The sequence below is a fragment of the Gymnogyps californianus genome, chromosome 18 (assembly GCF_018139145.2).
Source record: "Gymnogyps californianus isolate 813 chromosome 18, ASM1813914v2, whole genome shotgun sequence".
Taxonomy (NCBI): domain Eukaryota; kingdom Metazoa; phylum Chordata; class Aves; order Accipitriformes; family Cathartidae; genus Gymnogyps; species Gymnogyps californianus.
In genome coordinates, this window is record NC_059488.1 from 300,681 (window position 1) to 316,020 (window position 15,340).

At 62.9% G+C, this 15,340-nt stretch overlaps 1 protein-coding gene across 1 annotated transcript in view; it reads right to left on the bottom strand.

The window, feature by feature from the left end:
- ABCA2 (ATP binding cassette subfamily A member 2) overlaps positions 1–15,340 on the bottom strand; it is a 33,902-nt gene that overhangs the window by 3,699 nt on the left and 14,863 nt on the right. Inside the window, 31 exon segments of the mRNA XM_050907692.1 lie at positions 44–176; positions 1,002–1,125; positions 1,363–1,510; positions 1,803–1,918; positions 2,004–2,178; positions 2,436–2,496; positions 2,920–3,031; positions 3,395–3,500; positions 3,677–3,890; positions 4,456–4,784; positions 5,178–5,280; positions 5,463–5,669; positions 6,799–7,012; positions 7,067–7,089; positions 7,356–7,476; positions 7,578–7,762; positions 8,216–8,398; positions 8,484–8,680; positions 8,992–9,204; positions 9,509–9,689; positions 10,004–10,168; positions 10,727–10,931; positions 11,231–11,381; positions 11,614–11,804; positions 12,159–12,273; positions 12,935–13,037; positions 13,121–13,294; positions 13,705–13,801; positions 14,118–14,285; positions 14,577–14,705; positions 14,984–15,143. Of these exon segments, the coding sequence (XP_050763649.1) occupies positions 44–176; positions 1,002–1,125; positions 1,363–1,510; positions 1,803–1,918; positions 2,004–2,178; positions 2,436–2,496; positions 2,920–3,031; positions 3,395–3,500; positions 3,677–3,890; positions 4,456–4,784; positions 5,178–5,280; positions 5,463–5,669; positions 6,799–7,012; positions 7,067–7,089; positions 7,356–7,476; positions 7,578–7,762; positions 8,216–8,398; positions 8,484–8,680; positions 8,992–9,204; positions 9,509–9,689; positions 10,004–10,168; positions 10,727–10,931; positions 11,231–11,381; positions 11,614–11,804; positions 12,159–12,273; positions 12,935–13,037; positions 13,121–13,294; positions 13,705–13,801; positions 14,118–14,285; positions 14,577–14,705; positions 14,984–15,143 (4,803 nt within the window).

Sequence of the window (15,340 nt, forward strand, 5' to 3'; positions counted from 1 at the left end):
GCTTTTCCCTGCAGCCAGCCCCCTGCTCCCTGGCCGCACTCACTGGGGCTTCCGGAAGAAGTTGTACTGGCACATGATGGTGATGAAGAATCCGACAAAGCCTTCGATTGTCATGGCAACGAGCCCCCGCGTCACGATGTCCCATTCGAAGGGCGATTTCATTTTATCGAACTGCCCTGAGTGGGAGGAAGAGAAGAGACCGGCTGGGGACACCTTCCCATGGGGACAACCTGGTCATATGTCTTGAGCCAGCCTGTGACAATGACACTGTCCTGCTCCCGTGTCCCCTCCCCTGCCACAGCTGCCTGGGCTGGTCGGTGCTGCTGGCACAACAAGGCTTTCCATTCACAGCGCGTGTGCCGTTGAAATCACCTTGCAACTTTTCAACCTCAGTAGGATGAATCAGCCCAACTGAGAGTGGGTATTGGATGGATTTGCCAGATCCTGCCCCAAAATTGCCCCTCATGATGCCAGCAGCATCTGGGTTACATATAGAAGCTGCTTGAGAAGCAGAGAGCAGCAAGAGCTTTTTGAGGCCAAGCTGAAGCTGCGAGTAGCAAAAGGCTCATTTTGGCAGGGGAGCGCAGCCCTGCAAGCAAGAGACCACGTCTGGAAGGAAAGAGCCCTTGCAGTCCCCATCCCTCATATCACAGCATGGTCCCACCACAGCTCCACCACAGCCCCACCACAGCCCCACCACAGGCACTGTGCAACAGCAGCAGAAACGCACAACTCTGCCAGGGCTCACAACCTCCTCTCCCTGTGGGGCTGCTATTCGGGAAGGCCCAAGGAACCATTTTCAGCATCACCACGCCACGGCTGACCATCAACCGTGTCTCTTCCTGCGCTCCAGTCTAGTTCACGTCCCCTGGCTTTTTGCTCCAGGTTGCTCTGGGCCTCGGGAAGCCCCACAGGGCAGGCGGAGGGGATGTGCCAGCACCGTGGTCCCCCCAAGCCCCACATGCCCCGGAGCAAGGGAGGGAGGGAACGAGAGGCCATACCGATCTTGGCATAGTATTCGTTGATGTACTCGTTGTAGGCCATCTCCATCAAGCCATGGCCCAGGTTGTAATTAGGGAATACAAGGAAGCAGCTCTTCAGGTAGCTGTTCACCACCTTCAGATCCTGTGGGGACGGGCAGAGAGGACACAGCCATCAGAAACACCTCTGAGGACCGTGAGCGCATGGTAGGATCAGGATCCCCACCAAGATACAGCCTGGTCAGGTCTCATAGCTGACCCTGCTGGGAGCAGGAGTTTGGAGCAGAGACCTCCTGAGGTCCCTCCCAGCCTGAGCTGTCCCACGACCCGATGGCAGCTTCTCCCTTCCTGGTGGCCCCAGGCAGAGCTGTGAATCCCATACCTTGTCGTGCTCAAAGAGCTGCAGCAGGAACGTGGCGACGGTGGCCGTGATGCCGATGAAGAGGTTGATGACGATGAGGAAGACATAGGCAGAGCTGGGCACCTCAAACCAGAAGGAGGCAGGGTACATGATGGGGGTGATGGACCAGCTGGAAGGCGAGCGGCAGGAGCTCACGTCAGCGTGGCAGGAGAGGGACCGGGCAGCGCCAACCGTCGAGCCTTGGAATCACCCATCTCCCAGCCCCGTCCTCCCTGGGCTCTCCCAGTCCCGTCCTCCATGGGCTCTCCCACCCAGCCCTCACAGCCCACCAGCTACGGGAGCTGCAGAACATCAGCCAGATGGGCAGCCCTGAGGCCAGATCCTGCCCGTGTAGCCACAGTGCAGACGGGGCATTGGAGGGACCCACCAGTGCATCCTGACCAACCCTCTGAGCACCGTACCCGTAGAGCAGGAAGAGGGAGAGGACGGCGGGGAAGTTGGTGGGAGAAGTGTACGCCGGGAGGTCGAACACGAACAGGATGATGATGCAGCACGTGGCCGGCACCAGGTAGTTCAGCTGGAGAAGACAGAAACTTCTGTGACTGTCCACCCACCCGCCTGGCCCTGGGGGCTCGGCCAGTGGGGCCATGCGCCCTGCTCACCATGTCCCACACGTAGTTGGCCAACCAGTAGATGACGGGGTCACAGCCGCTCACGAACTGCAGGTGTTTGGCCTTGGTGGCCTTTTCGGCCACCAGGAACACCACGAAGCTGGCTGGCACAAAGGACATGGCCACGATAATGAAGATGGCAATCACCACGTCTGTGCCTTGCAGGCTGCATGGGGAGCAAGGAGGAAAGCAGGGACCCCGTCACCCTCAGCCACCCAGGGAAGGGCCACCCATCCTGGCATAGGACAGTCGTTGCGCACAGGGCAGGGCGCGGCACAGGGACCCCCATGTCACCACCCCCCGGTCCCCCCCTCACACAGCCTGCAGGGCAGAAGCCTCAGCATTCCCCTGCAAACTGCGGTGGGGAGCTCCCTCCCCTCCACGGGACAGCCACCCTCCCTCAAACCCACTCCCCAGACCTACAGGTAATCCAGGGACAGGCTGGCGCTTGTCTTGTTCATGGGGTGGTTGGTGACCGTGATGCCTGCAGGAAGGCCCAAGAAGAAACACGTGAGTGTGAAAGCTGGCTCAGGACAGAAAATCTTGCCCCCAGCCTGCCTGGTCCAGGCTCTGAGCGGGAGGACGGGTTTCCTCCCTGCAGCTCGGCAGGAGCTGAGCTGCCTGAAGCAACCGAGCACCTCGAGGCCAAGCCCTCCCTCGCAGCCGGCAGAGAGCATCCTCGGACACACCGCAAATTCCAGTGCCAGTAGGCAGCACCTCGGGAGGTTCTGCCCCAGCCCAGACCCTGCCTAGCCCAGATCTCACAGCCAAGGTGTGACCTTCCTGGCTCAACTGGGCACTAGCCTGCTTGGTCCAAGGGGGTACATTGCACTTTAGAGCCTGGTTGGACCATGCCCTAAAGCTGTTCCTGATGGGCTTCTGCCCTTAAACCCCTCCAGGGCCTCACCATAGGCAGCAGGGTTGCCTTTGCTCTTGGGCAAGTTGGCTCGTAGGATGGCGTTGTTGAGAGCGTTGAGGTAGGTGGGCATGCTGTGGTAGCCCTTGTTGTTGTAGAAGACCTGGAGTAGCAGAGAAGAGTGGTGGGAGGTGGCAAGAGAGCTGGGCCCATGGCAGATGTACTGGAAGGGAGGGATGGGACGGGATGGGACAGCCACAGGGCAGGCTTCCTGTGCTCATGGCTGTGGGGAGAGCAGGCCACTGCCGACCATGCTGGGCCAGACCCGCTGGGGTGGGAGCTGCAAAGCAACCCATGGGGCAAGAGCCCCACCAGGTTCCTCGGTGGAGAGCACTGCTGCAGAGCAGTGGGCGAGGGGTCCCTGCCATGCAGGCAGCGCTGCCTGCCCCCTTCTCCTCCCCACCCGTGCCACGGCTGCTGCTGCCCACCCATCTCCCAGCTGCCGTGGGGCGCAGCGCGGTCCCACCTGGGCAGTTCTCCGGACAGCGATCTTGCGCACCGTGGCAGGGGCCCTGGCCCCGAAGGAGGCCGGGATGGATTTCTGGACGTTGCCGAAGGTGAGTGCCCCGTACCTGTGGGACAAGGCACCGCCGAGAAGCTGTGACCACTGTCCCCCGCCTCCGGGAGCGGGGCCATGCTTGAGCATGCTCCTGGCTCCCGTCAGCGCCCCGGGCAGGTGTCCCCAAGTCCCCGGTCCCCCACCCCTGCTCCACGGCACAGGGCAGACCCTCCCAGCCTTCCCTCTTGCCTATGCAGCCTGAAGCGGTCCGAGGTGTAGAGCAGATACTCGGAGACGTTGCGCCCTGTGATGTCTGCCAGGATGTCCCCCGTCACCACCTTCATCTGCGGGGGGTGGCCCCCCACGCCGCTGGGGCAGGAGAAGCCGGTCCCCTGCATGGAGCATGTGCACTTGATGGGCTCGTGGACGATGCGGGGCAGGGCGGGGGCCGAGGTCACGGTCTCTGAGGAGCAGAGAGGGCAGCTCACAGCCCGGCTCCTGCCTGCCCCGGCTGCCTGGGACAACGTGAGGGCGCGGGGGGCTCAGCTGAGGGGTCCCGGCTGGGCAGGGAGGGAGGACTCTGCCCCACTGGGGACAGAGCCTGGTCTGTGAGAGGGCTTTTGTGTCCTGGTGACCGAGAGGGACCAAGAGACACATGTGGAGAAAAACCATGGGGGTCAGAAATGGTTCAGAGAGGGGGCATGAAGTGTGGCTGGAGAAGGCAATGGCTGGGGACCGAGCAGCCAGCCCAGTGAGGGTGACACAAGGCTGGCCACAGGGCTTTCGATGGTGTCACCATCCCAGGGAGCACCACGGGCACCGCCAGGGCTGAACAGGGAGAGGTGCTCCAGGGTCAGCACCAGCCCTGAGCCAGAAGTTCAGCCCAGCAATGCTCTGCTGTGGCCTGGCCAAACTGATAGGTGCTTCCAGGGGTCCCTGGAGCTGCTCCTGCGGGGGAGATATACCATCTCCCTGCTGGAGATGAATCCCAGGCCCAGACAGACACAGGCACCAAGCACAGGCAATACCTTTGACGGTGGAGGAGAAGGTCGTGGAGTTCCAGGCACGGAGCAGGTCCTCATCCACCGAGACGGGGTAGTCAGAGGGGGCCGGGGATGGAGGCGGCGGCACAAAGTTGGAGAGCGGCAGGCCCTGGGTGAAGGAGTCAATGCACATGGCGTCGAAGTACTTGGCCGCCAGCATCTTGGACTCATTGCTGTTGAGGTTGAGGGTCTGCATGGGCTGGTCCAGCGTGTTGTTGAAGGCTGTCTTGAGCACACAGGTGGCCCCCACGCCGGAGGGCAGGTGGAAGGTGTTCACCAGCTGCTGGGGGCTGGCGTCAGGAGACAGCCTGATGCTGCAGGGAGAGGAGCGGGTGAGGAGGAGCAAGGAGAGGAGACATGGGTCTCACCACCTCGGCCATCTTCTGCTGTGACCTCCCCGAGGTCTTAGCAGGTATCATGACTAAATGGGCATGGGCGCCATGGTGGCACACGCAGCCCAGGCCTGGCGTGAGCCGAGCTGCCGATCGCAGCCAGCGTCAGGGCTGGCACCTCTCCCAGAGACACCCTGGGGAGGATGGAGGCTGCCTTCTGCAAGGGGAAATGGCACTGGCCAGGCTCTGCTCCAAGCCTGAGCCAGCCCTGGCACCAGCCCTGCTCCGGGCTGCCCTCCATCGCAGTCCCAGGGATGGAGACAGGGATGGGGATGGGGCACGGGATGCTGGTCACCAGCGAGCAGCGGCTCTCACCGGTACTCACGCCGCTCCTCGTTGGCGTAAGGAATGAAGTTGCCCTTGGGCTGGGTGTAGTTGTGGTACTGCGATGGTGAGAGGATGAGGGGCGGCAGGTCACCTGCGGGGACAAGGACAGGAACCTGCTCGCACCCACAGCACCACCGCGCACAGGCAGACTGGCCGAGCGCCCGCAAGCCTTGTCCTCACCGCCCCCCAGCCAGTGTCCCCACCGGCCACACTGGGGCAGGCAGAAGGGGCCACCAGCAGCCCCCAGCGTGCAGGCGGGTGGCTTGCAGGCACCTATTTCGGGCACGGAGAGCGCCACCGTCATGGCCACGCAGACAAAGAAGGCGGGCAGGAGGATCTGCGAGAAGAGGGCCTTGGTGTTGCGCTTGGCACAGTGGAAGCGTTTGACGATCAGCCCGTGGAACTGGCGCAGCTTCAGCCACGAGCCCTCCAGCTTGAAGCTCCCCTGCCCGGCCAGGTCGTGGTCCTCTGCTTCCACCTCTGCCTCTTGCTCTGGGAGGGGAGAAGGATGTCAGCCCCCCGGCACAGCCGCTTCTGCGCCTGCCCTGGCCTCCAGGGAGCTGAGCCAGGCACCAAGCCGGGCGCAGCCACCCCAAGGGACAGGGCAGCACCCAACCCTGACGGCCACTGAGCCACAGCAGCACCGCGGCGTGAAGCGAGGCAGCTGGCTGGTGGGTTCCTCTTGGCCCAAAATGGGAAATTTAGACAATAGTTTTAAAAACAACCTAAATTGGTGCTTTTTGGCAGAACCCCTCCATTTTCCCATCAGCTCTCCCAGCTGGCAAGAGGTCAGTGCAGTCAGGAATGGGGGACGGGACATGGGTTGGGGGACCCAGAGAGGCAGCGGGCGCAGGTCGGGGGCTCGGGGAGCTCTGCCACGGCACTGTCTCGGCTCTGCCTCCCGCAACCGAAATCACAATGCCCAGAGCAGTCCCAGCCAGGGAGCCAGGGTGGCACATCCCTGAATTAATCACGACAAGAGCTGCTGGGATAACCCAGAAAAGGATTTGTGAATAAAACAGCAGCCTCAGGGCGCCTGTCTGCATCCTCCATCCTCTGGCAATCCCAGCATCCGGGTAGGGAGAGCCTCGAGCCCAGGTCAGGGTACGGAGGGTGAAGCCACCAGCTGGAAGATGACTCCATGCCCAAGGGCCAAGAGGAGAACCTGACCGGGCGCCAGCGCAGGGAGCAAGCACGTTAGTGGGGTGAGTCTGCAAGGTGGCACTCGCGGGATCCGAGGGCGGCAAAGGGCAGAGCTAACGCCAGCTGCGCCCGCGCCCGCTGGCTCCATGTCTCAGCACGGGACCCTCCCACGCACACCTTACCAGTTTGGGAGTGCAAACTGGTGGAAGCACCCATTCCCAGCCCTCCCACCCAAGCTGCGGTTCTCTGGGTGCAGCGTCGGTGGATGCATCCTCAGACTCGCCGCGGGGTCTCGCCCCAGCAGGCACGGCACCCCATCCCCGGCACACCCGCGTGCCCCGGCCAGGGCCAGCTCTGGCCTGCCCAGGTGCAGGGGTGGGCGCTGCCACTGCCCCGGCTGCCCTCCCTGTCCCAGCCGACTGCCTCCCCCAGCCCCTGCCACTGGCCAGGCACCGGCGGCACGAACCTTGCAGACTGATGTTATCGGGGTCCTGCCGGTTATCGAACAGGGGCGCATAATCCCCAAAGAATTCGGAATAAGCCCCACCTTCGTCGCCCCGCACAGAGCCCACCGAGGATGCCGAGTGCAGGGATGCCTGCGACTGCGCCAGCTTGGAGCAGGTCACCAGGTTGCTGAGCTCCACTTCAGGCTTCTCCGGCACGGCCGCTTCGGCAAGGAGCTCCCCGTTGGCCTCAGGCTTCGGGCCCAGCTCGGGGGCAGGTGGCCGCAGGGCGTCCTTCTTGGACTCCTTCATGTCTGGAAGGAGAAGGGGGGTTGCCACTGGCCATGCTACCCTTCACCATGGTGTGGCACGGAGCAGGGACAGATCTGCTCTGCAAACTTGGAGTGGAGCAGAGGCCAGCTACCCTTGGCCGGGATGGGCTTCGCTGGAGACCACTCCTCCCCTTGGGAAAGGAGACTCCTGCAGCCACGTGCAAGGGGAGAGGAGCCATCGAGCCCACACAAAGGCACACAGCCCCTCGCCAGCCCCTCGCCAGCGTGTGCCCCCCCACCGCCCATACCCACGTCGCTGTTCTCCAGAGACTGGTCCTCCTCAGACACCTTCAGGAAGACCTCCTCCAGCGTGGTGTCCATCAGCCCAAAACTAGTGAGGTCCAGCTCCTCCAGGCTCTGCTCCAAGTGCTGCGGAGGCAAAGTGCTGCGTGAGGATGGCAGGAGGTGCCCGCAGTGCCACGGCCCCCCGTGACCGCCTGCCTGCCCACCCCGCCAGCCCCCGCGGGTACCTGGAAGAGCCTCTCGAAGCAGCCCTTCTTGACGGCCTCGCTGGGCAGGATGTAGGAGAGCTCAGTGTTGGTGTCCGAGATGAGGAGGCAGGAGGCCACGTATTTCTTGATGAACTGGGAGACGCGAGGCTCAGAGCAGGGGCTGACCGAGGAGTGGGCTGGGGGGCTGTGCAGCTGGCCTGGCTCTGTGGCAGAGGGGCAGCACCAGTCGGTCACTTCGCACCCGGCCTCCCACCAGGACTCACCACATCCACCCTACACCCCAGCGCCGTGGGGGCTCCTCCAGCCTCCATCGCAGGGTGCTGGTGGCTTCCCGGCCGCCCTGCCTGGCCTGGGGACAGTGCTCTGCACCACGGCCCATCCTGGACATCTTGGTGGGCAGCCCACGGGCCAGACTGAAGCAGCGCCTGGAGGCAAATGCCACCACGCAGGGTCTAACCTGGGACCCAGATGGGAGAAATCAAGGCTGAGCGATGCCACCTCCTACACCCCTGCCCTGTCCCCCTCCACCCTCCACGTAGCCTAAGGAGACTCAGGGTGGGGAGCGCTTGGGTGTTGACCTCTCGTTCCTTTCCTGGGCTGAAGAAGGGCTGGTCCCATCTACTCCTCTAAACACAGGGTCCCGCTGCCCCCCAGACCTGTGCCGTTCCTGGTGTCCGACTGCTTCTTCACCACTGTCAGCTTGTAGCCATCACCGTAGGTGCTCTTGAGGAAGAGCGGGGAGCCGCAGCACTTGAGCTTGCCGTGGGAGATGATGGCGATGCGGTCACCCAGCAGGTCGGCCTCATCCATGTGGTGCGTGGAGAGCAGGATGGTCCTCCCTGACGGTGGCACAGAGCCTCAGTGGAAGGGCCAGGGCCACCGCGGGCAGAGGAGCAATGCTGGGCTCTGCCCACCTCCGCTCACCTGGCTTGTACTTGAGAATGAGGTCCCAGATAGCCCTCCGTGCATACGGGTCCACGCCGGCTGTGGGCTCATCCAAGATCACGGCCCGCGACCCACCCACGAAGGCAATGGCCACCGACAGCTTCCTCTTCATGCCCCCCGAGAGGGTCTGCACCAGGGAGTGGCGTTTGTTGGAGAGCTCCAGGTCCTCAATCATCCTGGGGGAGAAGCACCAGGGATGCCAGGGCGGCTGTACTGGCGCCCGGTGCCTGCGGGGAGCACGTGATGCCTCTTCCCCGCGTGGTACCTGTGGCCCTTGGCCGCTGGGACAGCCCAGCTGCAGCCAGGCTACAGAAGCATCTTCTGCTGGCTTCCACAGCCTGATACCCCAAGTTTTGGGAAACACTTGGTGGAGCTGCGCCAGGGGACATCTCTGCTACCAGATCACCCACCACAGCTCAGCCAGCAGGAAGGGGACCCACTCATGCAAAAGGCACAAATGGGGCAAAAGGAGCTGGAGGGTGCCTACTTGTCCATCTCCTTGCGGATCTCCTCCTCCGCCATGCTCTTGAGCTGTGAGTAGAACCAGAGGTGCTCCTCCACCGTCAGCCTGTCGAAGAGCACGTTGTGCTGGGGACACATGCCCAGGTTCTTCCGGATCTCATCCATCTCCGTCCGGATATCGTGGCCATAGATGGTAGCAGAGCCCGAGGTCGGAGGGAACAAGCCAGTGAGGATGGACCTGGACGGATGGAGAAAGGCAACAAGGTGAGGGACCTTGTATGCCTCTGTCTGGTCCCAATTCCAACCACCTCCAGACGCTCCACCTCCAGGAGCATCTGCTGGGCCCTGGGCAGAGCAATGTCAGTGCAGGGCCATGCGCCCGCTGCCTGCCCCCCTTTTGTGCCACCCCCACATCCACACTGCTGCCCTCTGGGCACGGCACCAGCTGCCACAGGGACCTGCAGGACACCAGGCAGCACCTTCCCCATCCGCTGCAGCTGGCTAGAAGGACATGGCCCACGTTCGCCCTGACGGGCACTCACATGGTGGTGGTTTTGCCCGCGCCGTTGTGCCCCAGGAAGGACACCACCTGGTTCTCATAGAGGTTGAGGCTCAGCTTGTTCAGCGCCAGCTTCTTGTCCGTCTTGTAGACCTTGGTGAGCTTGTCAATGCAGACAACCAAGGGGAGGTGGGTCGGCTCCTCCTCGATGCCCCGTGTCTCCTCTGCCGTGAGAGCGGGATGATGAGGAGCCGGGGTGGTGGCAGGGAGGCCAGGCTTGGAGCAGGGCTCCCCAGGGCATGAACCTCCCTGCCTCCACCCCGTAGTGGCTGTGCTGGCTCGTGGCCCCTTTACCTCTGCTTCTCGCCAGCTTCCCCCCTCCCGCACCACGGGCAGCAGCTCCCAGACAGGCAGCAGCGCCTGGCCCAGGATCCTGCCCCGATAAGGGTACAGGGGACACACGGGGGTCCATGAAGGACCCTGTAGCAGAGCCAGGGCCATCCCCGGGCCACCTCCCACCACCCCTGTTTGCCCTTACCCAGCCTCCGGCTCTCCATGGCACAGGCCTGATCCTCCTCCATGATGCTGAGGCGGGTGGTACGGGACCAGGGCCAGGTCCACTCCCAGGTCTCCACTCGCCCGTTGCCCAGCCAGTAGGACTTCTGGAAGGGGAAGTACCAGGGCCGCGGCAAGCCGAACATGCCTGGAAGCACAACCCCTATGGAGTCAGGGCCAACCCTGCACCCATGTCTGTGCAGAACCTGGCTGAGGGCCGGGGCAGAGCTCAGCATGGGTATGGGCACGGACATGGGCTTGGAGGTTTCCCCAGCTCAAGGACATCACTGCGGGGTGGCCCCGGCCAACTGGGCTCAGGGCAACGCTGCTGGGTTGCGCAAGGAAGCAAAGTCCTTTGGGCTTTGGGTTGGGCCTGGCTCACGCTTCGGTTTTACTAGGAAAGCAAAGGAAGCAGGTGAGACCCCTCCCCAAGCAGGCGTTAAGGGGAACAGTGCTCCAGCCATGGACACCTTGCTTTGCTACAGTTGGCCAGGGAACTGAGACACGTGACTGAAGATCTCCAAGGAACCTGCTGGTGTCACCAGTGGGCAGGTGTCCCCAACAGGACGCATGCAGGGGACCCTGAAGGCATGCTGTGCCAAATCCCACCATGTCAGGGCTGAGCGCTGCCAGGAAGCAGCAGGTCCCCAGCACGGAGGCTTCTGTAAGATCAGAGGTGCCCTCATGCCCCACTGCCCACACATACCCGGGTGCACAGCCTCAATGTACCACGTGAGCACCCCGTACACCACAGCATCCACAATCAGCATCATCATGGACAGCAGGAGGTTGAAGTCGTCTCCTTCCACAGGCGACTGGCTGAAGGTGTGCCACTGGATGCCCACACCGGCCACCTCATACAGTGCAAAGTACTTGGAGCCCAGCCCGAAGGCTGTGGTGGACATGAGAGACTGCAGAGGGGTGGAGGGAAGGGAAGGGGACGTCAGCAGGAACCACAGGCCAGCTCTGGAGGAACAGGTTGGGGCGAATTCCTATCCAGTGCTGCCCCACCCAGCCCCGTAGAGATGCTCCCTGCCCTGGGCGGCACCAAACCTTCTGGAGATGCCTCCAAAGCCCCATGGGGAGTTGATTCATACAGGCAGAGGTTTGCCCAGGGCTTGGTGACAGCTTGGTGGCCTGTGTACTGGACATGGGGTGCCCCGGGCAAACCTGGGGCCAAGCACCTCCCTAGCAGCCGCAGCCAACTCACCGCGATGCACTTTTCAAAGGCCGTGATCTTGTCATGTGCCACCTCCTCCCGGATGGCCACGTACATGTAGGGCACGTAGCTGAGGAAATAGATGATGCCGCCACAGGCGGAGGCCAGCTTGGCCTTGGAGTAGAGCACCGACACCAGGAAGCTGCAGGGAGGACAGTGTCACCTCAGATCCTACCCCACCAGGGCTTTCCCCACACCGTCTGATATTCGTGATGTTGAGGTGATAAATTGGCCCCTCAAATCAGCTGGCTTGGGGGGACCTGTGCTCCTCCACCAGCCCTTGCCCACACAGCTCCCAGCACCCTCGCCCCATGGCACAAGGACCCCAGCACTGCCCTGCCCCCTCACCCCACGGAGTGGACCAGGCAGCTCACCAGAACATGATGGTGGCCACTGCATAGATGGCAAGAAAGAGCCAGATGATGAGGACATCGCTGTGCATCAGGACCTTGCCATACTTCAGGATGGCAGTGAGTGCCGTGACCGAGATGGAGAGCTGGACAAAGCCGGTGATGAACCAAGCCACCCAATGCACCGCGTTGTTCAAGCCCATCATCTTCATCACCTGCGAGGACAACACTGCTCAGCGGGGCTATCCCCTACCCTGTGCATCCCTGCTGCCTCACTCGCTGGGGCTGGGAGAGCAACGGGCAGCACCGAGGGGTCCCTGGGGGCTGCTGGGAGCGGGCAGGTCACAGCACCCTGTGCCAGGGTGCCAACGGGCTCAGCTGCCTCCAGCACTGGGCAGGGCTTGTGCTGGGGACACTCGGAAGGACCAGCTCAGCCCAGGGATGTGGGATCTGCACCCGCCCCACCTCACGCGCCCCAGAGACATGGGGAAGGTGCCCATGGATGCAGTGCAGGACTCAGAGATCAGAGATGCCAGCTCCTCCCCAGGGATCTCTCCCACCATCCCCACCTCTTTCAGGCGATGCTCCTTCTCAGTCACAATGTGCTGGATCATCATGGCCACTGAGTAGACCCAGGAGATCACCATGCACAGGGGCATCATGTGCTCGATGACGAAGAGGAAGCTGGTGGGGTAGAGGAAGAGAGGGGAGAGCTGGATGGTGGCACCACTGCAGAGACCCGAGGAGACCCTGGTGCACAGGGCAGCAGAGGGGTTCTCCCACCACCCAGAGACAACCAGCCCTCCAGTCCAGCAGCTCCTTAGTGCCCTGAAAGAGCTTCTCCAATGAGCCCATAGGACAATCTGGTGTCCTGGCTGTCAGGTCCTGACAGGCAGGTGGGCAGCAGCCATGGGCTCAGCCCCGTGCCATGCCTACCCTGGTGTGGATGGGGTCCTGTGCATTGTCCTGCCCTGGAGGGCTGGTGGCTCTGGGACTTCTCCAAGTGCTTCCTCCAGACCACTGTGTTCAATAACCACCGACAGACCCACGTGCCATCCATTTACCACGCTCCCCTTGTTCTCCCTAAGTCTTTCAGCCTCCAAGGCACCCTGCAGCCATGAGTTCCTCACTTCAGCTGCAAACTAGGCACAAAATCTTTTCCGTGCTTGCCTAGCCTGGTGGTCCAAGGAACAGAGCTTAACTGATTGCTCATCACTGCCCATGTCACCAGCCTCTCTCAGGCTGCCAGACTTGTCCCCTTTTCCCAGGTGAAGTGTCCTGGCCTGCAAAGAGGAAGAGGGAAGGTCCTGCCCCTGCCCACCCCACCCACGCGAGTGTTACTCACTCATCCCGGGTATAACACGGGTACGGGAACATCTGCACATAGTTGCCAGGCTCCACCACATCGTGGCCAACAAACGTGTTGATGATGGCGCGTTCCATCATGTCTGGGGAGGAGAGGCCAGGCTGAGTGGGCAGTGTGGGCAGGGGCTGGGGATGTGGGCAGCTGTGGCAGGGAGCTGGCACTCACCCTGGATCCAGACGAAGCCGTAGAGGAAGTAGAAGCGGCCGCCGGTGTTGGGGCCAGGCCGCCAGTACGCCCGCCGGATCTCATTGGTCTTCTCCGTGAAGCTGGAGTTCTGCCGGATCTTGTACATGACGTGTGGGGGAAGCGAGCCGTCCCTGTTGGTCTGGAAGATGACGCCTGCGGGCAGTGGGAGAGGCAGGGAGCCTGCTGGCACCACGGGAGACGGCCACACTGGCCGGCCCGCAGCAATGGGCAGGGATGTAGAGGGGTTCAGCGTGTCCCAGCCAAGGGCACCACAAGGACTGCCACGGATGAGGAGGGTGGGCACGGCTCTGGCATGGGATGTGAGGGCATGTGGACTGCAGGCAGCGGCAGTGGGAGAGCCAGGAGAGAGGCAGGGCACTGCGCCCGGCAGGGCTCGGCCAGGGGCAGAGGACGGGTACCACGAGATGCTTCATCTGCTCATCCACCCAACGCATGCACCAAGGGAGCCACGTCCCAAAGCCAGTGGTCCCAGCCCGGGGCACAGCTGGAGAAGGGCATGGCTTCAGGGACCCCTGCGAAGGGGCTGGTTCCCAGGGACATACTGGCAAAGACCGTGACGTTGTCCTGGTAGGCCTGGTTCAGCGTGTAGTTGACGATGCTTTCCTCATCTGGGAAGCCTTTGAAGACGTCCACACTGACCTGGTGGGAGGGGAAGGCCGGTGAGACCCCACTGGCCCTGACGGGTCTGGCAAGCAGACCCTGCACACAGTGCAGCATGTGCCACCCACAGCCACCCCGCGAGCCCCCGAACCCAACAGTGGATGGGCACCTCCACCATTGACATCTACCCCAAAGCTCCTGACACTGCAGAAGCCGCTATCTCCTCCAAGGCTACCATCCCACGGCCTTAAGGAGGTCTGAGCAGACCTGACCCCTCCTCAGCCCTGCAGAGCCTGGCTGTGGGCAGTGGGTGCCACTCCAGCACCCATGTTCCCACGGGCAGGCACAACCTCACCTTGGCCATGAAGTGGACCCAGCCGCAGGCAGCATTGTCGATGGTGTCCAGCTGCTGGAGCAGGACGCTGGCGTTGGGCAGGGAGAAGTTGCCGTTGAGGAAGTTGTGGAGAACATCACTGTCAGAGACATTCAGGATCTCTGGGTGCTTGTGGAGGTCAGCAGTGAACTGGGACAGGAAGGGAGACACGGGAGGGAGAAGTTGTGGTACCCCGTGCTTCTCAGCCCCCTGTCCTCCCCACAGACACAGATGGGACCCAACGCTCCTCCTGGGGATGGGGGGACAGCGTCCCCCATGGGCAGGGAACCAGCCTGGTCCTTGCAAGAGCAGGGTGGGCACCCAGGACCACCTGAGAGCTTCACGTGAAGAAGCTACGAGGTGCCTGGGGGCAGGACACCCCCTTCCCACCCCCGGGGCAGTGAAGCCCAGGCAAGCTCGGTCCCCACCGCACTATCCTACCTGCTGGAGCCAGCGGATGCGCCTCTGCAGCCTGCCCTCCTCCAGGTAGGCACGGATCTCGGGGGAGATGTTCAGCCACGCCTTGGCGTAGTGGGTGACGTTGCCCACAAAGGCGAAGGTCTCGTTGGCCTAGGGGGAAGGAATGTCACGCAGCGGGAAGAGGCAGGGGCACCCCCCTACTCTCTGGGATGGCTGGCAGCCATGGAGGTCTCTGCCCACCTCGCAGCAGGCATCGCTACCCCAACAAGGGTCAGGGCAGCTGCCTGCTTCCGGCAGCGCTGGCTGGCAGCTGGCCCCTTCCTCCCCACTCAGCCCTGGCCCTGCTGAGCCCATCTGGGCAAGGAGGTCCCAGCGGAGTGGGGCTGGTGGGAGAGGAAGGACGGGGGTCCCGGCCTCTGCACCCTCACCTTCAGGATGACCTTGTCCACTTCGGTGCCCACGGGCGCGTACAGGATTTTGGGATTGCTGGTCATCAGATGCACGAGGAGGCCCAGGTTTCGCTGCTCCTTGCTGGTGAAGCCCAGCGAGCTCATGTTGCCCTGCTTCAGCGCCTCAGGCTCGATCGTCCTGCAAAGGGGGCTCAGGCTGCCAACTCCGCTCCAGCCCCAGCGTCTCTCGCTGCACGCAGCCCCCGCCCCTGCCCGGGAGGGGATTTCACACCGACTCCCATGCCAGCATGGTGCTGCCCAGCATGGGGAGCTTCCCCCAGCTGCGGCACAAGGATGTGGTGCAGCATCCGTCTCCCGTGTGCTCATCAAGGGATG